Consider the following 23,089-nt stretch of genomic DNA (forward strand, 5'->3'; position numbering starts at 1 on the left):
AGGATTACCAACCCTAGCTTTAAAATCTCTGATGCGTTTTTCCTTGAATAGTTTATGCTTTAGTTTCCATGTTGACGTATTTTACGAGATTATCTTGCTGTTTTTACTTCGTCTCTTTTCATCCTCACGTACACTTCAGTTGTTACGTATCACCGACACCGTGGCAGGAAACTGGACTCTGAGCCGCTCTGATCCTCTTTGGTTCAAAAACACTGAGCTTCAGTGTTGAGAGCGTGCACAGACACAGCAGAGGAAGAGACGCTGCCCTCTCTTGACCCTGGCTCTATATTTCATTTTCCTCCCACTATCACTTCACTGGCCTGCAGAGAACAGTGGGACGTTGTGGTTCAAAGTGCTGAGCAAGTCACTTCCAGGAGTCCAGAAACCAGACGAGTCCCGTGGAAGGACATGATGCTTTTAGACAGAGAGAGAGGAGGCGCACACACAAATGTACAAACAAAGAAGTGGAGGTGGAGCTGAATCCCATCAACACAATCAATTATGTTACCGGAATAATAATAATAAACTTTATTGATGTAGCAGCTTTTCAAAGCACAGTTACAAGGTGCTTTAGAAGTTAAAAGGCAAAATAGGAAACAGTTAAAAAGCAATTTGAAGATCATAAAGCACTCGAGCACGGAGCAGTTTTTCATTCACACGGTTTCACACGGTTTCTTTGTGCAGCACGTTCTCCGTCATACATCACTCATACACACAGCCGTCAGTAAGATGGCGTAGTGAAATCATTTTCTACATGTTTATGAGCGAGCGTGTTCATATCTCTCCCTCTCTCTCTCTCATTCTCTCTCTCTCTCTCAGTCCTCCCACTCACTAGACGCTGTGTGGGTGAGGAAGCTGCAGGTCTCCTTGTGCCATTAGTCACATATTCCGCACATTATACCTGCTCATTGCACCAACGCACACACACACACACACACACACACACACACACACACACACACACACACACACACACACAGTGAGGTATGTGTATCCCTTTATAGTGAACACGCTGATGTGTTAGTGATGGAAAAATAGCATCAGCCCACCACTTCTATGATTCAGTCTCATCCCGTACACAAGCGTTTCATCTCTTTCATGTCGTCTTATCGCTCTTTGCTCTTCAACCCTCCTGTCTTCTCTTTCACAACCTGTCACTTTATCTGAGTTTCCTCGTCCTCTCCTCTTCCTCTTATCTTCCTCTGCGCTCCTCTTTCTCGTCCTCCTCCTCCTCTTCCTCCTCCTCTCCCTCTCTCTGTGTGGTTGTGATGTTTTTTCCGGTCTGGCAGGTTGTTCTGCTCTCGTCTGTCTTGTTAAAAAACCAAAAACCAAAACAAAACGTTTTTGTCTCCTCCACCTACATTCACCCTCACATCACTCGCCTTGACACCTGGACCTGCATCAATCTCCCTCTCCTCCTCCTCTTCCTCCTCCTCCTCCTCCTCCTCTTCCTCCTCTTCCACCTATAATCCACCCTCTCCTCCTCCTCCTCCTCCTTTCTCCTCTCTCTCTCTGTCACTTGACCTCCTCTAATCCAACCTGTCATCTTGAATTTTTGTCGTGTTCACCTGACGTTGGCCGGGCTCGTCACTCCTGTTCACCTGGCATCCTGTCTCCCCCCCCCCCCCCCCCCCACCCCCCACCTTCACCCCTCTCTCTGTATATCCATCCCTCCCTCCCTCCACCCCTCCCCTCTCTGTTTTGTCTTCACAGTCACTGTATCCATCAGATTCTAGACAGTGTCCATCACATTCACCAACATGACATAGTGCACAGGGACTTGAAGGTTAGTATGTGTAGAGGAGCACCTGCATCCCTCACCTCTCCCTGCCCCGACAACCTTTGCCTGCTTCCTTTCCTTCCTCCGTCCCTTTCCTCTCCTCCTTCCTTCCTTTCTTCCTTCCTTCCTTCTTTCCCTCCTTCTTTCTGTCCTTCCTCCTCCGTCTCGTCTGTTTGTGTCGTTCCTGTCAGTCACTGGTCTGATGTCCGCCTTGTCCGCCTTGTCTCTTGAATGCTCTTATCTTTCCTTTCTGCTTTGTTTTTCTAATGTATGATATTTTGATGTTAATTGGAGGAGCCCTGGCCGGCCTCACCCCCCCCCCCCCCCCCCCTTCTCCATCCGCCCTCCCACTCGTCCTCTTTTCGTTCGTTTTACAAACAATTACATGACAAACGCTCCTGTTGCACTGGCTGACAATCAGATCAAACAATGTATGAGCTTTGTACACAAACACACACACACACAGTCAACCCCCCCCCCCCACTGAGCACACAACCTTCTGCTGGTGTAATAAATATCCAGTGTTTACACATTGAACGTACAACCATCAATTTCTCCCACGAGGCTAATTTAAAAAGAAACTGATGTATTTATTCTGTGTTTCATTGATTCCTCCCTCCCTGCGCCTCCTTCGTCTCAGGCTTTAAATCATTTTATTGTATTGTATTGATCCTGTATTTTCCAGAGTACGTCTTTATAAAGCAGAAACCTGAGCTAAAAGAAAAAAGAATCAAGAGATGTGATGCATCTTCTAGTTTCATCATCAACACGCCCAATCGCTCGCTGTGAATTTCCCCCGAAACTTTCCTGCTGTATTCTCACACGGGCTCAACCAGTGCATGTCTGAAAACAGCTACACACATTGAGCTGCATGCACACCCACACACAGCAACACGTTCACGTATTAACGAGGAAGATAAAGTTGTTATAGCCTCTCGGTTTCTGGGCTGTAGATGTGAGCTGTAGTATTTATTCATCCGGAGACCTTTAGAAAGAAGACACAGGATTCTGATTTACGTCCCTGAACTTTACAGCTCATACCATGAGTCCGTCTTACTCCTGCGCTCGCTCTCTCACTTTCTGTCTCTCCCTCCCTCTCGTCCTTTCTCTCATGTTATGATACTTCGCAGACTGGCCACACACTTGTTAGATTGAAACCGCCCCCTATTGGCAGCTCAGTATCTGTTCTGTTTCTTTTAAGAAGTCTAAACAAAAACCTTTTCTAGTAGCTGCAAGTGAAACCAAGACGACCGTGAATAAATATTGAAAAATACAAACCCAAAAGATTTTTCTTCACAGTAAGAGGGTGGATTTATTTATTTTAACGCACTCAAAAACACACAAACAACCAAACCAACCTGGCTCTGAACTTTGACTGATGCATTTTGACCTGGTCAGTGCACAGGAAGCGCGCGCGCGTGTGTGTGTGTGTGTGTGTGTGTGTGTGTGTGTGTGTGTGTGTGTGTGTGTGTGTGTGTGTGCGTGTGCGTTTGTGTGTGTGTGTGTGTGTGTGTGCTTCTCTGTATCACACCTCCCATAGCTTCACCCAGACATATTCATGGCCCTATGCACACATGTACATGTTGTCTCTCTCATTATAATTATATATATATATCTTCTGCTCATGCTCAGATATACTTATACTCACACCTCTGTCACACACACACACACACACACACACACACACACACACACACACACACACACACACACACACACACACACACACACACACACACACACACACACACACACACACACACACACACGCACGCACACCGGGAGGCTAACTGACATCAGAATGAATGACAGCTCGTTTCTGCAGAGGGAGCAGACACAAACATGGTTTAAATGTTGTTAATTTGAACAATGACTCAGTCCTTCCCTCACCTCCTTCATCAACGTCCTCCCCCTCCTCCCCCTCCTCTTCCTCCTCGCTGCCCCCTTCTCACACCTCGTTTCTTCTGCTGGCTGAAACATGGAGGGACGTGGTGTATCTAGAACCACCTGTAGCCAAATGAACAGGAAGAGCTCGTCCTCGGATGTACTCATCTACCAAGAACAGAGAACATATAGTGTGAAGAACTTAGAGTATATCTCTTGGCTACTTGCTGAATAAATTGACTCAAAGGAATCTTCTGTTGCAGTTTTGCCGCTCTGACCTCAGAGCTACAGCCAACGCTGAAAAACCTGACGACGTGTTCTTAGATCGTCTTTTATGAAGGAAGATCAGGAGGAGCACACAAGCCACATTAGTCCTTCAGCTTTATATTGTGATCATTTTTTTCTCTTCTCTCACTGGGAAATTATCCAGAGCGGCAACTTACCCGGACATTTACGTACTCACAGCCCCTCCGGGTAATTTCAGGAGATTATGCGGAGTTCAGTGCGGGTGTGAAAGCAGCTTTAGGGAGCTGTCAGGTCGTCCATCTTTATCTACAGTCTATGATTGTGATGCATATAGAAACTGTTGGTACACTTATTAATTTGAATATATTTAAGTGAAACCTGATTGGCTTCTTCTTCATGATCACCGGGTGCGTTGCGTAGCTGAAGGCCATAAAAGGCGAAGTGACAGTGGAGCCCTTTGAACCCTCTTGTACCCGTCATACCTCCTCCCACCTTCCTCCCCTCCCCTCCCCCTCCCCCACCCCCCTGGCCTGTGCACGGGATCGTAACACTGCTCAGACTAACATGCGACCCCCTCGCCTCCCCCCCTCCCCTTGGTGTTTGCATGCAGTCATTGCATCCAGCAGATCCTGGAGGCGGTGCTTCACTGCCATCAAATGGGCGTGGTGCACCGGGACCTGAAGGTGAGTGATGGGTGGGGGGTGGGGGGGGGGTCAGCTCTGTTGTCCCTTGATTGAACGTGTGATTCGTGTCAGCGGGTTTTGTGGGTGTGTTATTTGTGTAGTCAGTGTGTGTGTGTCGGATAAGTTAACGAGAACCTGTTTGTAGCGTTGTTGACTCGATGCCACTTTCACAGCCGGAGGAATTAGGGAGGACTTTGGATTCTGATTCCAGGAGACATATTGTGCTTTTTCAGTGTTTCTCTCCTCTTCTGTGTTAAAGAGGTTAGAGCTGAAATGTTTAAAAACCAATCAGAGCAGACTTGGCTCTATCAGGAGGTGGGGCCTTAAAGAGACAGGAGCTCAAACCAAGTGTTTCAGACAGAGGCTGAAAAGAGGAGCTGCAGCAACGGGACAGTTTGAGGACAGTGATGAAGTTTCTCAACATTAGAGCGTGTGAACATTTTCAAGTGGACATTTTGAGGCTGTTTCCCAAAGTCACAGCATAAACACAGAGTCACACGGTGCTTCAACTTCAGTCGAAAGTGCAGACTTGAAACTCAGGGAACGCAAAGACAGTGATTTAATTTGTCTTAGTGTTTTCTGAACATTAGAACATTTAAACCTTTCAAGTAATGGCACAAATTAAAATTATGAACCTGAATATGAGCAGAATATGTCTCCTTCAAAATAAAGATTCTGTATAATATTGTTTAGCTCCACACAATAGTTGGTTGTACAATAAGAGTGAGGCCAAAGCTCCTCTCATAACTAGTCACATACCACCTCTGACCTTTCTCTGCCTCCACCTTCTTCTGCTGTGGTGTAAACAGCACCTCCTTCAGTCTGAGGGGATTTCAAACATGCACCGCTGGTCTGGTTCTGGACTGGAACCTCAGCTTTGTCACTTCTTTGCACCAGGTTGTCGTCAGTGCACAGACGAGCCTTTTAGTTTCTTGTTGATGAATCTATTTGAAGTTGGCGCCTGGAGGATCCTTTAATCTTACCTCTGGTTCATTTAGAGAGAGACTATGAAATGAGGCTATTGATTAACAGTTTGTTTTCATGGCCTCGACAGATCAGTTAATGGCCCTCAGTGCTTCGACAGCCGTCAATTAGCTCGTGATGTTGTGTCATCTGTTTATATTGGCTGATGGTAACATTTGGTCTTTTTCAAGGTTGGAAACTGAGAACCAGTAGCTAATTTTGAACTGGTTTCTTTGAACTGTGGCATTGCTTAATACTAGTCTTTACTGGACTTCTTCCAAGAGCACATATGTCACATGGTTCATACGATGTTTTGCTCTCAAGGATTGTGACTGTGTTTGATACTGTGTGAGCTGTGTGTGAATCAGTGTCTATACTTATATATGAATCTGATTCCAGTCCCTTTTCCTGTCTTGTCTTGTACCTGTTAGTCTTTTATCTTTATTTTTATGTGCATGCCTGTTTGTTGCATCTTCAGCGGTGCACGTCTTCTATGCAAATGTCAGTCCCGGCATTCCAGCAAAGACGTGTTGTGTTTATCAGAACTGTTGTGGCTATTTCTTTATTTAGCCGACACGCCTATCTGGTTTCACACCCAGGCATCGTGGAGCATTTCATGCAATAGGTCATAGTGTGATGACTGAGGACAGCCTGGGTGACAAGATCCCTCGAATTAGGAACTGGGTTATGGCAGATGAGATGACAACACAGCCAACAGATTTATATGTGCGCCAGAAAGGTGGTAACTCCATATAGCCCTGTACTGTACAGAATATACAGCAGATATATTAGCACATATAGCAGTTTTTTGTATTGGTTTATTAATTATTTAAAGTGTGTTGTTTGTAGATACAAGTAATAGATGCAATGAAAATTGAAAGAATTGAAAAAATCACACTGCTTTAATAAGTTAAACTTTGATTGTGTTAAAGATAGAAAAGTGTTGATAACTGAATCTTTGTTGACTTAAATATTCCTTTTTAAAACATACATTTTTCTACTTAAAGCTGTATTTTATGTTACCAACATTGCAACAGGTTAAAGTAAAAATCCAATATATTGTTGCTTTAGGTGTCTTTATTCAGGTGTACACTCTAGAATGTCACTCGAGCTCATTCCTCCGCCAAGACCCAACAGTCAATTCAATTCAATCAAGCTGCACCAACGTTCACACATTTATAGAAACCAGTAAACTAAATATGCACATTTTTCAGATCCATAAATGAATCCAAGGGAAATTGGTGAAAATGTCTCACAATGTAAAAAAAATGTGAAATAAGAAAATCCTGGATCTCCCGCCTGATCCAGATAATAATAAAGAAATCTAGTTTTAGATAATAATATGACTTAAAATCTATTACGTGCAAACTAATAAGTGCCGTTCACGTCAGGGTTGAATAAGCCAGTTTCTGTCTACGTCTCTGCCGCTCTCATTAGGAATAAATCTGGAATACTGCTGCAGCTCCAGATCCTCTGAAGTCAGAGGAATAGAAAGAGAGAGAGAGAGAGAGAGAGAGAGAGAGAGCAAACTGGGAATCCTTCCATTAGAAACACCCACTCATGACCTGCTCTCTCTACCTTCCATACGTGTTCCTCTCTGTGTCGCTCAGCCACAGCGTCACTGCTCAGCTGTGTCTGAGGAGATGGAGAAAGGACGGAGCGTTGACCATATTTAAAAAATCTGTCACTGTTGTAAAGTCTGAGCTCGTGGCCCTGGATGTTTTACGTTGTGTTTATTATGCACCTCTTTGATGGAAGCGCTCACTTCATCAGAATCTCCACCCACGTTTTCACCGATTTATTTTACTGCTGCAATTTTGGCAAGTTCTAACCAAAGAGTGAATCCTGAACCAAGTGGTAGAGCTGAGAATGTGACGACCCGAGGGAGCCTCAGGATTCCAGCTTCACTCACTCACAGCCTCTCTCTCCTTCTCCTTTAGACTCAAAGGCTGTCAAAGCTGACTTTTAAGTATCCGAGCTTTAAACCCACAGTTTTTTCTGTTGCCTCCAAACAAATTAGCTGAGGGGCGAGAGCAGAGGGAGGAAGGCCGAGGATGAAAAGCACGCTGCCGCAGTGCAGACGAGGCCTAAATATAACACACTCATTCTCTCCGTGCTGTGCGTTTGCACTTGTTTTGCACACTGGTGCATTTCAGGAAACGGCTACAGTACGGTTTGTATTTGGAAGAAAAGGAAAAGTGTGTGAGTGACGATGAAGAGATCAAGTGACTCGAAGGACACGAGAACAGATCTCAGGAGTAACTTCACTGTGACTTTGTGTTCGGTCAGTAGAAGCTCTCAGGGATTTAAAGATCCATTTCTGTCAGGTTCACATAGTTATTTTCAGTTTAGACAAAACTAGGTAGTAGTTTTTACTTTACATATTTTAGTGTTTTCTTTTTATTTATAATAATTTTATAATAAAGTTTATGGTTAAACTGTGAAATATAAGGCTGGGAGGTAAAACATTAATAATTATCGCAATATCACAAAAGCTATGTGACATTTTTCATGATAATAAAAAAACGTCTCTATATATCAATATATAGGTTAGCTTGTTAGCCTATAGCTGACTTCCCAAGTCGTCACACCCAACTTATGGTTGAGTTTTGTGGAGCTAACCTTGTCTGTGATTTTCCAACATCAATACCATGGACATCGATCAATAAAGGAAATTATTCTTTATGATATTAAATCTTCCCACCACTTATTCTAGAGCTGCTGCTTTAACAGAGGCCATGAAACAGTGAGAGAAAGAGAGAGAGAGAGAGAGAGAGACCAGTGGGGATAACAACCCATTATTAGAGTCGTCCTCTGACAGAGAGTAATGAGGCTGCAGCTCTATCTGGGCCACAGAGATGAGCCTGTAGACCACAGCACAGGAGGCGAGAAGGAAAAAGACTGACTGACTTTAAACCTCTGCTGAAATGTGGACTGACTTTTGTTGTGAAGCTTCTACATGTCTGTGTGTGTGTTTATTTCATGTGCTGAATACGTTGTCTTTGAGTATGAACCCCATTTTCTTGCAGATGTGCATGCGTAGCTCTCCACTCCCACCTCCTCCCTCACTAGGACAGTGAATATCCTTCATTTCAGAATATCTGTGAAACCCTATTTGTCTCCTCTTCTCCACTTCAGCCAGAGAACCTGCTCCTGGCAAGCAAATGTAAGAACGCTGCCGTGAAGCTGGCTGACTTCGGCCTGGCCATCGAGGTGCAGGGGGATCAGCAGGCCTGGTTCGGTAGGTACAGCTGATACAGGAGAGAATGACTTCCACATTTTATTTTAGATTTCACCTGAAGCTATAAGGGTGTCTATAATGATGCAGTTGAAAAAATAAGGTTGCTGCGTTCTCACATCAGATTCTCCAGACTTCCTGCAGAGTTTATACTAGGAGGTCAGGCGGAGAATAATCCAGAGGCTCCCACTCGGACAGTAGCGTTCACACACTCCTCATCGATGAACTCGCTCTCTGTACAATGTGTGTGTGTGTGTTTTTGTGTTTGCTGCAGGATTTGCTGGCACACCGGGTTACCTCTCCCCCGAGGTCCTGAGGAAGGAGGCATATGGCAAACCTGTGGACATCTGGGCCTGCGGTGAGCGACACACACAAAGTCACACACGGTGCTGAATGGCTTTTCCTACATTTTTCAACAATATGTCTGTGTGTGTGTGTGTGTGTGTGTGTGTGTGTGTGTGTGTCTCAGGGGTGATCCTCTACATCCTGCTGGTGGGTTACCCCCCTTTCTGGGATGAGGACCAGCACAAGCTGTACCAGCAGATCAAGGCTGGGGCCTACGATGTGAGTCTCCTCCTCTCCTCTCGTCTCCTCTCCTCTCCTCTCCTCTCCTCTCCTCTCCTCTCCTCTCCTCTCGTCTCCTCTCCTCTCCTCTCCTCTCCTCTCCTCTCCTCTCGTCTCCTCTCCTCTCCTCCCACTGGCCTTGCTCCTGTTTGGTAGCGGTTACATAACCCAAGTCACCACATTCATATTTCAGGGGGGGGGGGGGGGCTAGAGAGGACACCTCACCTTCTCTCTCACGTTCAGCTCTGCGCCGAATGAGAGGTTGACTGAGTCTCCAGCAGTGATTCTGAGCTCACAGGCCACAGATCTCTGTCATTTTTGCCTGAACACAAAAGGACATGATTGGATTAAAATTTCTCAACCAGTGCTTTGGGCTGTTTTTTCTGAAATTGTCGACAAACCCCCCCACAGGGTGACACGGGGGCTAAAAGGCTGACACCACATGCACCAGCAACACCCTGGTCTCACATCTGGCCTTTTGCTGAGTGTGTTGTTTATCCTCTATTCAACCAAGAGACATAAAACACTAATGACTCTGCTCCAATGTGAGAGATGTTAATGATATTGCTGAAGGCAGCTTTATTAGTTCTGTTTATGGGATGCACAAAAGTCAAATTAAAAATGTTTTGTATCTCTGTAATGCATCTTTTTCAAAATACACATAGACATAAAGCATTCATAAGGCATTTCACTCATGGCTCACAAAAAGTGAAGCAAAATCATCTGAATTTTAGTCTTGGAATTTGACTCAAATGTCATATAAATAAATAAATAAATAAAATGAATCTGAAATAATCAAATATACTATAACAGGATGTATTCATTCTTTAAATCAAAGTACGCAAAAAGAAGAGGCTGCAACTGTGAACTGACTTTCTGAATATGTTGGGAATCCTGACGGTGGTCCTGTTTGTGTCTTCAGTTCCCTTCTCCTGAGTGGGACACGGTCACCCCAGAGGCCAAGAACCTGATCAACCAGATGCTCACTATCAACCCAGCCAAGAGGATCACAGCTCAGGAGGCCCTCAAGCACCCATGGGTCTGCGTAAGTGTCCCCCGCTCGAGACAGACGTGATCACTTGTTACACTGCTACACACTTAAAAGCATCTAACCTGGACAAACCTATTTTCTTTGTCCTCGTCCTGTTCTCTCTCTCTGTGTCCTCTCCATCCTTCTCCTGCTCTGCCTTTCCTTCCTCCTCCCTCCAGCAACGATCCACAGTGGCGTCCATGATGCACAGACAGGAGACCGTGGAGTGCCTGAAGAAATTCAACGCCAGGAGGAAACTCAAGGTCAGTTTGTAAACTTGCCCTCTTCTGCAGTTTCCTCGACCCTCAATCAACCCTCAGCTTTATTCTGTTTATGTTGTTTCACATCATTTCGGGCTCGTGAAGCATCACTTCCTCCTTTTGTCCGGTAATATTTGTGATGTGTAAATGTGTAATCCGATCAAAGTTCAGCGATAAAACGTGTGAAACGGAGAAGACGCATTATAAGTATCAGTGCTTTTCTTTACTGGCTCCCACGTTTCCTACATGCGTCGTTTCCTCCCGACACTGATTTAGTGCTGACACCGATACAACAGCTAAGCTATTTGAGCATGTGGCTGTTACCCTGCTGCTTTTGGCCGGTCCTGGCGTGGCTCGCATACCAGCACATGGCAAACTGGAAGCAGAGACACAGGTGGCGAGCGTTTGGACCGTTCCACCAACACACACCAACCAGTTGTCTCTGTCGCTAAAGGACATGAGCGCTGGTGACGCCAGACATTCAGTTACACAGTAAACAACAAGAAATGCTCATAAAATCATAAAAACTTGAAGTAAATGTTATATTTACAATAAATACAAAATAATGAGGATATACACCAGTATATTCATTCAGTAGATACAGTACATAACCAGAAAATATCAATAGTGTGGTGTAACCCTGTAGGATATTTAAAATAGAATTCAGATTACATATATTCCCAGTTTACATTTAACTCTCCTACACTTCGAGTTACAACTTCCCCTCAAGCTTCTTACCTCCCACACTTCGACCCTCCGACCTGAGTTCTTAGTTTATATGAAAAAATAAGATTATTTATGGACAGGTATTTGTTGGTATTCTTCAGTTTTTTCTTATTTATTTATTTAGAGATTTATTCATTTTCATATTCATATAATCGCTTCCTTCTTGATCCATGTCCCAACCAAGTTTCGTGGAAATCTGACTGGACTGACTTTGCTGTGGTTATGTTGCAGTGAGATCAGCTAATTAGATCAGAAGTAAATGATCAGCCTCCACAGCTCTGGTCTATTTGCATCCCAGTGCCATTTTATAGCCCAATAAACTTCCCTCTCTGCCCGTCTGGCCCCAGTTGTTGATGCATCAATATTAAATATAAAGAGGAGTAAACAGGTCTCGGTAGTTTACGTGTGCAGCTTGAAACATGCTTCACATTTCAGAGATCATCTGTCGGTCAAACAGCGTCGTTGGTTCAGCGTCACCGAGCCGTTTTCACCCCCGTACGTTTGTGTGTGTGTGTGGAAGCAAGATTACACAAAAGCTACCTGACGGATTTCCACAAAACTTGGATGTAGTTTGGAAAGGAACTATTACATTTTGATTCAGATCCAGATCAGGGATCACTTTCTTTAACATTGTGAGATTTTTTTTTTATGCTTTCACTGATTTCCCAGGGAGTAATTCATGGATCTTGATCAGGCAGATTTAGAGGACTGATATCTGTGTGTATCAGTGTGTATCAGTGTGTAAGTGTGATTTGGAGCCTCGGGTGTATTCGCTCTACTGAGTTCTATTCCTGTTCCTTCTTGATTTTCTGCTGATAAAGTACAAGTTTTTGGTTTTCGTGTGGGTGGGGATTTTTTTCCAAGGAAAGACCTTTGCTTTGAATTTGGAACAGCTTAAAAACTTGAATCGCCAGTGACAGCGAGAAGTGCAATCGATGTTTATTTTTAATAGAAATGCCAAAAGTATTATGTCACCAGTTCAAATGTTTGATATTGAACTGCTCTTCTTGTTTTTTTTCTCCGCAGGGGGCCATTCTTACCACCATGCTGGTTTCTCGAAATTTCTCTGGTGAGTGTTTCCTGGACATAATTCCTATATTCCACCATTATCATAAATCTACCATTCATATCTGTGAACTGACGTAGGCCGATATGGAATTTTGAATTTAATTTGTCTGCATGCCAAGTACTTAAAGACGAAGCAAAATAAGAGAATCTCACAATTTTATACGGTTTCATTTGAGCAACATGCCGCCATGTTGGAGGATTCAGACTCTTAAAAGTGATATTTCACCTAAAACCTAGAATGACAAAGTCTTTTCAGCCACAATCACAGGGGCTGAGTATTTCAGCAGTGAGAAGAGCGTCACTTTAAAACAGGAGACACACTAAGAAAGACAGTTTCAGTTTCTTCTTTTGGACGATCTGTTCTTCCAAGATGGTGGCATGTGCTTTGTAAACCCCTGGTAACCGTGAACATTGTGTGACAGACCCAGATGTGTCCCTTCACCACAGATACGTGTTTTATTCATAATTTTACATGAGCAAGCTTTCAAAAAGCAAAATCACATCTTCATTTCATCTCAGTGCAGCTTCAGTGTTTCCCCTCATTTTCATTCAAGCGCTTCTTCTTCCTTAATGAGGAAATAAAACAATCTGAGTCCCCTCATGAAACCACGTTTAAATTCACTACATCTGGATTTTTATTTGGATCTGCACCAAAGTCCACACTCTCCTAAATATCAGTCCCTTATGTATTTTCCATCAAGATATATGAATAATTCTGTGAGAAACCAATTCAAATGTTGTTCCTGGATCTGCCCTCTAATCCAGATCCGCACCGAACTTTAATAAGTTCTCTCTTGACCCATAATGCATCATTCCACCAGGTTTCATGCTAATCTGTCCAGTAGTTTTTGCATAATCCTTCTAACTAAGAGACAAACAAACATAACCAAACAAGATACAACCTCCTTGATGGAAGTAGCTGCTGTGGTAAAACGTGGGGAAACACTGAACCTGAGCCGAAAGCTGTGCACGTGTTTTTCTCTCCGTTCTTGTCTTTGCATTTGTGTATATTTCTGTACTTGCTGACACTGTCTTTAAGGTTTTATATCTCTGCTCTAATCTAAGACAGACGACAGCAAATCTGTGCCTCAGAGACTCTTTGACAAACAACTTTCTTTAGTCAGAAGTCAAACCTCTTTTCCCTGATTCACTGCATCCAAACATTCCGGTATCTATAGAATAAAAAGGGATTAATCAGTTTCTCTTAATGAGACGTTTCAATCTCAGCGTTTAAGATGCAACAAGAAGTCTGAATTTCTGTGGAGACGATTTGTAAAATATTCGTCTTTGAGGGAGATTCTATTTCCTGGAGGTGCGTGATGAAGAATCCAAAGTAGTTCCTTCATTTTGTTTTAACGAGTCACGACCACTGTTCATGTCCAGTATGTCTGTATTTCACATATACAGTAGAAATGTATGCGTGTGTGATCTCTGTTTGTGTGTGTGCAAGCATGTTGCTTCAGAAAACATGAGTCACAGCGGCCGCTCTGACACTTCTCAACGGCAAATACACACACACACACACACACACACACACACACACACACACACACACACACACACACACACACACACACACACACACACACACACACACACACACAAGACGGAGCTTCAGTAATAATTTGCCATCAGCGCCTTACACAATGGGTCACTATGTTCTCATTGTATATTATGACTGTATAAATATCTCCAGTGAAGCCACACATTTAGTGTTTAGTGAGCACATTGTATGTAACATTTACTAACGCTGTCTAAACTCTGTATTATCATCATCATCATCATCATCATCATTTAACAATAACACTGCTTTCAGGTCATAAGCTGCTTTCAGACTGTGAAGTCCGAACTAGTTCCTGAAGTTCTCTGGAACTCATGTGAGAACTCAAATGTGAACAGGGTTTCTGCTCGGTCGACAAAAAGTGTAAAAACACCTCGAATTTAATCATCTGAATTTTAGGCCTTAAAAGATACCAGGTCTTGAATATGTTTAGGTTGGTCTTGATTATTTTAAAGTTCTTTTAATTCTACCTCCATCCCACTTTAAAATGTTTGGGTGGCATGCATATGTCTCTGTGTGTTGTAGTTCTTTCTCAATGATACAGATGTTAACACGCTGTAATAAAACTACAAATAAGACCAATAGAAGCTATAGAGACCAACTGTCTGTAGTTTGAGAGACAACGTGGTGTTTCCAGGTTTATTCTCTACTTGACTACTTCACTTAAGCTGCTTTCAGACACGCACAGAGAAACGCACACAAACGCACACAAAAAAGAGACACTGATATTCCCTCATGTCTGTCCTACTTGACACACGTCTTCATTCAATGAGGTCTTACGAAGTGTTTAACTTGTTGACACCTGCAGAAACCCTGGTCTTCTCTGAGTCAGATATTCAGACATTTTCATGAACTTTTTCCTGCCAACCTCACAAGTAAAATGTCAGAGTGGGTCCATGTGAGAATACAGCAGGAAAATGTCCTGAACATTCACAGGGAGCGAGTGGGTGTGTTGATGAGGTTTCTAACACGTGACGGACACAAAACTAGATGTATACAAATATCTTAGGATTAAAAAGAGGAGCCGTACATGTAAAGATGCAACACAAGTAGATCTCTGCAGTAAAATGTAAATATCATCTCCTGCCTCCTGCCGCTCTATCCAGCCTCCACCCTTCACCTGGATGTTCTGGACATTTTCCTGCTGCTGTGAACAATCTCCTGCTTCATATATAAAAGACAAACTCTGCTAAATGTCCGGACCCTATTGTCTGAAGTTCATGTCTTAAAAACAGCTGTAGAGACAAATCGCAGGCTTTGAAAACGTCCCTGATGAGAGTTAAGATCTGTGTCCCTGACGTTGTTCTCTTCTGTCACCGCAGCGGATTCATCTGTGACAGAATCTGTGTCACAGCCGCATAGTGTTTATGTGTATGAATCCCACTCTGAACTAATGAGCCCTGTGTCTCACCTCTGCTCTCTCTTCCCTCTGCCTCTCACCTCCTTCTCCTTTACCCTTCTTTCTAAATGCCACTCCTCCTCCTTCTCCTCTTCCTCTTCTCCTCCTCCTCTCCTCGTAACCCTCTTTCGTCCTGTGTGCCCGGTGCTGGACTCTTTAACAGTGGGCAGCAGGCAGACCACCGCTCCGGCCTCCGTCACGGCGGCCGCGGCAGCAGTGGCTGCAGCCGCCGGCACAACCGCAGGGCTGGTGGAACAAGGTAGCACGGTGGCTCACCCAGGGGCATGCCACCTCTCTCTGTCCCCCTCTCTTTGGTCTTCCTCTTCTTTCATCTGCTCTCTCCTCTTCCTCCCTCCTTCCTCAGCATGGGAGCTCAGAGCATGATGGCTGACCACGTCGCTAACGACCCCACCCAGCGTCTCATCATCAGAAGCAGCATTAGCGAGGATTCCATCGAGCTAATTAATATTGTGTTAGGAAAGACGTCATATTGGGTTTTATCTGAGGAAGGCTGAGCAAATCCCATGGCTTATCTGGGATGTTAAGATATTAAGATAAAGCCATATTTCAAACCTTCACAGTTTTAATCACCAGTTTGCTTCTATTCCTATTTTTGATATCTTTATGAATAAGAAGAATTTATTTTTGCAGTCATGGAGAGATATTAATCTTTGTTATTTCTTAAATCTGAAATGATGTAAACGATGGAAGCCGAGCTACTGCTGTCATATCTCCATGTCAGCTCATCCGTCACCTCCTGTCTCACATCTGATTGGCTGGCTGCTGCGCCACTGACCCGTGTTGATCTTCATCTTTCATCTTCATCTCCACAAGCGAGCACAGAGCATGGCCTGGACTCACTTCTGTCCTGTCCCTCTGTTTCTTCTCCTCTTTTCCTCCCACCTCACCTCCCTCACATCACTCTACTCCATGTTCCTGTCCTGTTGTCTGTCCTTTCTACCTCTCATGTCACTGTTGTCTCTCAGGTCACTTCTTCTTTTCTACAACTCCACCAGCATTGCTCCCACTCTCCCTCTCTCTCCACCATCATTTCATATATCTCACTTTCGCCCTCACTCCTTTTCCCCCCTCTCTCTCTCTCTCTCTCTCTTTTCTCTTTTCTCTTTTCTCTGTCTGACAATGACACTGGAAAGTTCACCCCTGTCACTTAAAGGATGGAACGGCCCGGGAGCTGACGGTGAATGCTGCATGGGGCACTGGACTGGTGCATGCGCTGCAGCACTGAGATTGTGGAGCATGGTGAACGCTGTGGACGATGCAAGATTGGGCTGGTTCTCATGAAGTCACACGTGCTTTTGTACTATTCATGCATTGAGGATGTGTCCCTCAGCTGCTCCCAAGTACTCCGCATTCTGTAAACAGTACATATCCAGATCCGTGAAGTGTTCTCTGAAGAAATCACAGATAATCTTCTGGTGTGTTGAAAGTTTAAAGAATATGGATTTAAAACATTTTAACAGGACTGAAATTAAAACTGCAGAAACACTGTTTGCCCGATGGCCATATCAGCTTGTTAAGGCTATAACCTTTATGACCTCCCACAGAGCAACATCCCCTGAGTCTTATTTACGTGTTTTGAGTTTTATTTACTCGCCCTTAGCTGTTGTTCGGTCAGAGGAACATGAAGCTGCCACATCCTCGGCTGCCTTCACCAGTGAGCTCAGCTTCTCTGAGCTTTATTCCTGGAAAAGGCGATTTTGCTCTTTTTCTTTAATTTGAGCAACTTCAATACAGTTAAATTCAAGCTCACCAACATTCTCTCAGATTCGGTGCCGCTGCAGTAGATGCTGAGGACATCGTCATGAACGTGAACCTAATGTGTTCGCTCTGGGTCTGTGGGACTGAACTGCGGGCGTTAAATGACAAAGAGCTTCACGTGACAGTCTCGCACTGAGCTGAGGAGACAGAAGTAGTAGCAGCGTCCTTGTTTCTTTGGCCCACTGGGACTCCACTGTCCTCTCTGTGTCCCTCAGCCTCCACTGGGCTTCAATCAAATATTTATACCGCCTCCCCCTTCGCTGGCTTACTGGAGCCTTGATCTATCGTCCATAGTCATGTATGCATGTTCAGATCTTGTGATGCTCTCACTCAAAGCCCTGCGCTCACACTCACACAGCCTCTGCTTGTGCTTCCATTTGCTCTGCTTGCACCCAAATTGTGTTTTTGTGCTCAAAGATTTTGTTGCTTGGGAAGATTTCCTGCACTCCAGCTTCAGCTCTTCTCTGAAATCCTCAAAAACAGGAGTTTTGGGAGCACAGAGAAATATCTGAGTGACAGGCCCACAGTTTGAGCACAAGCAGGGCAAATTCTAATTACAAGCTGGGGCTAGTCAAGTGAAAGCATTTCAAAATCAGAAAATCAACAAGTCCTGCTCTCAAACTAAAAGTATACAAAAAAAGTCCTTGCACCTGAAAAGGTCCCTTCAGGAGCTTGGTGCAGATGCCAACGTCTACGTCTCATGTGATTATCTCTGACTCTTCATGCGAGTCCACGCCCCTCCTTGCTTCGCTCTTGCAGTCGTGCATCCTGCGATGTTTTTAGTGGGAATTTATCAGTGATGCTTTTTTTGTTTTAATCTCTTCCTCCTCTCTCTTCTTGCTTCATGTGTAATTTGTGGCGAGGTAAGGAGCACCCACTGCTTCTTCACCTTCTGGTTGAATTAAGCAACGTCTGATTGTTTGATTTTTTTTCAGGTTTCCACTGAGATTTCATCATCATCACTGGAATTTAAACCATTGTTAGCAGCCTTGAGTAGAAAATCCACTTTGACAGAATAATGGTGTTTGGAAGGAGCTCAGTAAAACACTCTTATTACTTTCATCATCCCTCCTCTTCCTTCTCTGCTCCTCTGCTCTCCTTTCATATCCCCCCCCCTCTACCAAGCCATCAGGGAATATGAGAGAGTGAACTTGACACTTCTCTGACCGCGTTTCTTCTCCTCAGTAACAACCGGCCTGTGGAAGGAGACTGAGGAGGGAACCGTGCACGTTCACGCCGCTGTCACATCCCCTCCACTTCCTCTTTATCACGTCCTCTTGCTCCGTCCTTGACTTCTGAATATGCAGACTTCCCCTCAAGCGTGAGACACGATGTCACCGAGGCAGAAAAGTAAAAAGAGAGTAAAAAAAGAAAGTCAGGATAGTCAGGAGTAGGACAGTGTACATGCTGTGTCTGACTTTTATCAGTACGTCTTTATTGTCTCGCTCTTGAGTTATATCTTGTCTCATGAGGATGTGTTTTACTACTGTGAAAATAAGTGGGAACGACATGAATGACTTTAAAATGTCCTCTCGCTTCCCCAGAAGAATTCACTGAACAGCAAAGGAATCAAAACGAAGAAATTCTCACGGAATTCAGGCTTCGTTTTTATTTATTTATTTATTTATTTATCAGGACAAGAGAGAAGACATTGACAAAACAATCCAAGGACAAGAACAATGCATACAGACAGAGTGTGTGTGTGTTTGTGTGTGTGTGTTTGTGTGTTTTCTATATAATAATAATGTGGGGGTGAGCATAAGGAGGTAGGATCAAGAAAATATGATATATATGACAATACTAATAATCCTATAATAATAATAATAGGCCAACCACTATGATAATATTATTATTACAACAATATTGTCATAATTAGAACAATAATCTTATAAAATAATTATAATAATCTTAATCTTGGAGGAAAACATTTTATAATAAAAGAGCAAAAAACAATATTAATACTTATTATACTTTGTCTTGTCGCCACCAATGTGATTTATAACAACTATTACTATTATCGCCATTACAATCATTATGTTTGGAAGTGGTACAGTTAGTTTTTTGTTCAGACCGAGAGAGAGAGGAGGGGAGAGAAAGAAAAAGAGAACGAGACAGAGATATACAAAATAAATAAATAAATCCCAGACCACCAGAAATAGTTCTTTATATAATGTGGCTGGAAGCTGATGTGATAGAATCTGATTAGACCTGAAATTGCACTCAGCCCCTTAAAAGGTCCCGATGTGGGGGTAAGAGAGGGAGAGGCGGAGTCTGGACGAGCGCCAGCAGCCGATTGGTTCTTTCATTTCCCAAACTGCTCTCGCGCTGTAGCGCCGACGGATTCAGGTCTGTTACAGACACACGTCCTCAAATAACATCAATGATGTAAAACAATGCTTTCTGCAACTCTATAAATACTGATGTGGTCTCACACTAAAAATACAGACCTATAAATATTTAAAAGAGAGAAAAAGCTTTTTTTAATCTGTTATATAAACAGCCAACTTTATTCAGTGGCTAATTTAATATATCAGAGGTAAAAATAAGAAACTCAGGCCCCATCCTGTGAAATCCAACTTCCTCTAGGCTCTTTTCTTTAGTGCATTTTCAGGATCAACTTTATAAGCTGTAAAAAATGCACTCATTTGCTCGTTAGATCTCGTCCACATCTGGCGACTCCTAAGTGTTGCTCCTCCCTCCACATCCTCACGGACATCACTGGGAGCGCGGCTCTTATCTTCGGGGCCCCTCTGGGTGAACATGCCTCCCTCTAATGCAGTTGGACCACCTTGGTTTGCGTGCTTCAGCTGTGCAGTCACGCTGAAGGCCCCGCAGACCGTGGCGTGTCGTCTGCGCGCAGTTTCCACTGTTGTGAGGGATTATGGGTATTACGCTCGTCAGAGGAGCGTCTCTGCAGCGATCGTCCTTCCTCTCCAACCCTCCTGCCTCACCCTCTTCCTCATTACCCTTCATTAGAGAGCAGACTGATGGACTAATCCTCATTAAGGTCCCCACAGGGCTCTTTAAGGCAGGGCTTACAGTCGGGTTTGCACGACTGCCGTGAGAGGCGGCCATCTTTGTTCAGGCTTCCTCGCGGCCGCTTGGCACGAGAGTCGATGTGAAACAATGAACTTGTTTCCCTGACAAAGCATTGGATTGTTACTCCTATAAAAGCCCAGACATCACTCTCATGTGTCTGTCTAGTGGAGCCAGTGATATTCAATTACTCACACTTGTGTGGTTGCATAATGAGCTTGGCACCATATTGATTGACAGCAATGGCACAATAGTTATTTTTAGCTGCACAGCATCACTGGAAGGAAAAACACTGAACTCACACATCACTCACATCAGGATCCAACTCTTTCTTATCTACTGCACATCTGTCCGTCCGGGGGGGGGGGATCCTCACATGTGCCTCTCTCTCTGAGGTTTGTACGTATTCAGGTTGATGATGATTTTAATTTGTTGTGTCAGACTAGCTGCTAGACATGCATTATGCAAATGTAGGACTACTTGAAAGGATGGACGGGACTTCTGATGAGGTGTTTCAGGAGTTTCAGGAGCAGATTTTGCAGAACTTATACATGCACAAATAAACTATACAAGACAGTAGAGGAAAGAGAAACTGATCAAACCTGATATGTCTCCTTTAAACACTTAAAGCACAGCTACGACTCAATGAAAACTCAAATCAAGTGAAGCAGATATAATCTCTGAAGGCTCTAATGGAGCTTAAAGCAGATGTTGAGCTTCACGGATAAACACTGAGTCCTTGTTGCTGTACCTTTCCGTTCCTGCTCTTTTTTCTCGGCTCTGATCGACTTGTTTTGCCTGTGCTTGTCAATTGCAGCAGCGAAGACCTTGCTCAACAAAAAGGCAGATGTCAAGGTAAGAGTCGTCACACTCTTCAGTCTCCTCTTGAGTCTCACTCACTCTCCAGAGCTGCACACTCCTGCCTCCTCATCCTCCCTCAGCTCCACTGTCTGCTTCTTTCTGGCTAATCTCACTCTTTTCAATGTGTTTTCTCATTAATGTTGCGTCTGTCTCGATCTAATCGGATGTGTGTGTCTTGAGATATATGGGAATACTGAGGTTTTGTTTTCAGATATTGTGCATCAGTATCGGAGCTGTTGGATTTTCCCGTTGATTTGTGAAACACTAAAGCTGCTTTCACACATGCACTGAACTCCAGAGAGTCTCTGCACTTTCTCTGGAGGAGGTGCAGGTGTGAATGCAAGTGTCTGAGTGAGAGCCTCCGGGGTTTCTCCTTCCTCCTCCTGGACCCCTTGTATATAAAGTCAGCAGAAAGTCCAGAGAATTTGAACACAGCAGGGGATTCGCCGCTTTATCCACAGGTCATGTCTGTAAACGCCTTGTTTCTGGTGTTTAAAGTAAAGACGTTCACAGATAATTGTTGTAAAAAGCCACAGCTCCACTCTGGGCACGTATCTGTGCACGTGTGTTTTTCTGTATGTTCATGTATCAGCCTGTGCACAAGCCTCAACTAGCACATCCCTCTGAAAGCCCTTTATTTTGATTCAGCATTATTCAGCTCATTATTGCCACCTCTCCATCTCCATTATTAAATGTAACCATCTGTCAGCCCCCCCCCCCACTCGTTCTTTCCATCACTTCCTCTCCCTCTCATCCCTCCATCTCTGCCTCTTCCTCCTCATTCAGTGCTTCCTCTTCCTGCTCACCCCATCTGGTCTTTAACCCCACATTCCTGCCCATCCCTTAATGAAGATCTCTCACCATCCCACGCTCGTGCACGCACACATTACAGCAACACATCCCACACACAGCTTTCACGATTGCGTGCGTGCGTGCGTGCGTGCGTGCGTGCGTGCGTGCGTGCGTGCGTGCGTGCGTGCAGCACGTCTGCACGAGAGTGTGCGACAAAGTGCGGAACATGTTGTAAATGCAAATGAACATGTTTGCCCCTCAGCGTTTTACATCATATTAAGTAGAGGTTTGTGCACATGCATGTGAACATACAGATGTGTGTTTCTGTATATGTTGTTTGTGTGTGTGTGTGTGTGTGTGTGTGTGTGTGTGTGTGTGTGTGTGTGTGTGTGTGTGTGTGTGTGTGTGTGTGTGTGTGTGTGTGTGTGTTAATACATCTCGTTTGTCAGTTCAAAAGGAGAATGAAAGCGGGGGTGTTAGCAAGCCTGCACATAGAGAGTGTGCGTAAGCGTGGGTGTCTGCATGTGTGATTTGCTCATGTGCATGTGCAGCAGTGCGTGTTGTGTGTGTGTGTGTCTGTGTGTGTGTGTGAATGCCCCCCCTCCCTCCCTGCTCAGTCGGTTCAGCAGGGAATGTGACTCTGGTTCCAGGAATAGCTGCCAGTCTGGACCCTGGAAACTCAGACGACAGAAATAGACGCTTGCTTCCACTGCGGCACACTCATCGCCTAGCAACAGGCTCCCCACACACTCGCCCCAAACCTTTTCTAAAGGCGTCTTCTTCAATCCCTGCTTCACTCCTTCCCCCCCCTTCTCTCGTTTTTCTTCTTTTCACCTCCCTGCACATGTGCTCTTGTTCTCTCGGCGACCCTGACCTCCTCTGCTCGGCCCGTCCTCCTTCTTTACCCCCCGCTGGGTCACTCAAGCTTAACGGCACCTGACATTTTTCAGGTTCCAGCACCTGCTCCATGCAAACGGGCCCTAAGTTCTCGCCACCTTCAGCCACACGATGCTGCCAACTACTGCTGCTCCATTCAGCATTTCAATCAGTGTCGCTCCACACTGACATCTTGATCTGTAGCATTCATATGCATTGAACCAAAACCAGATTGGGTCTGTTTTCCACTTTATTTTTCGTCCTCACATGAACCTACGTCCCCAAATTGTGCTGATAACTTATTAATACACACATGCTACAGTGAACAGCTATTTAGAGTCGG

General features: G+C 44.3%; 1 protein-coding gene across 23 annotated transcripts in view; it reads left to right on the forward strand.

Moving 5' to 3' along the window:
* Positions 1–23,089, forward strand: part of camk2b1 (calcium/calmodulin-dependent protein kinase (CaM kinase) II beta 1) — a 61,067-nt gene that overhangs the window by 17,459 nt on the left and 20,519 nt on the right. For 8 of the 23 annotated variants that reach the window (XM_034596940.1, XM_034596939.1, XM_034596946.1 and 5 more), the window contains 9 exons: positions 4,521–4,593; positions 8,695–8,797; positions 9,069–9,152; positions 9,264–9,358; positions 10,281–10,403; positions 10,568–10,651; positions 12,401–12,443; positions 15,566–15,661; positions 21,035–21,072. In XM_034596940.1, coding sequence (XP_034452831.1) covers positions 4,521–4,593; positions 8,695–8,797; positions 9,069–9,152; positions 9,264–9,358; positions 10,281–10,403; positions 10,568–10,651; positions 12,401–12,443; positions 15,566–15,661; positions 21,035–21,072 — 739 coding nt within the window. Of the gene's footprint in view, positions 1–1,713; positions 1,787–4,520; positions 4,594–8,694; positions 8,798–9,068; positions 9,153–9,263; positions 9,359–10,280; positions 10,404–10,567; positions 10,652–12,400; positions 12,444–15,565; positions 15,662–21,034; positions 21,073–23,089 lie in introns of all 23 variants that reach the window. The other 15 variants (XM_034596947.1, XM_034596949.1, XM_034596951.1 and 12 more) reach the window with 4 other exon arrangements.

The sequence above is a fragment of the Hippoglossus hippoglossus genome, chromosome 9, assembly GCF_009819705.1.
Source record: "Hippoglossus hippoglossus isolate fHipHip1 chromosome 9, fHipHip1.pri, whole genome shotgun sequence".
NCBI lineage: Eukaryota > Metazoa > Chordata > Actinopteri > Pleuronectiformes > Pleuronectidae > Hippoglossus > Hippoglossus hippoglossus.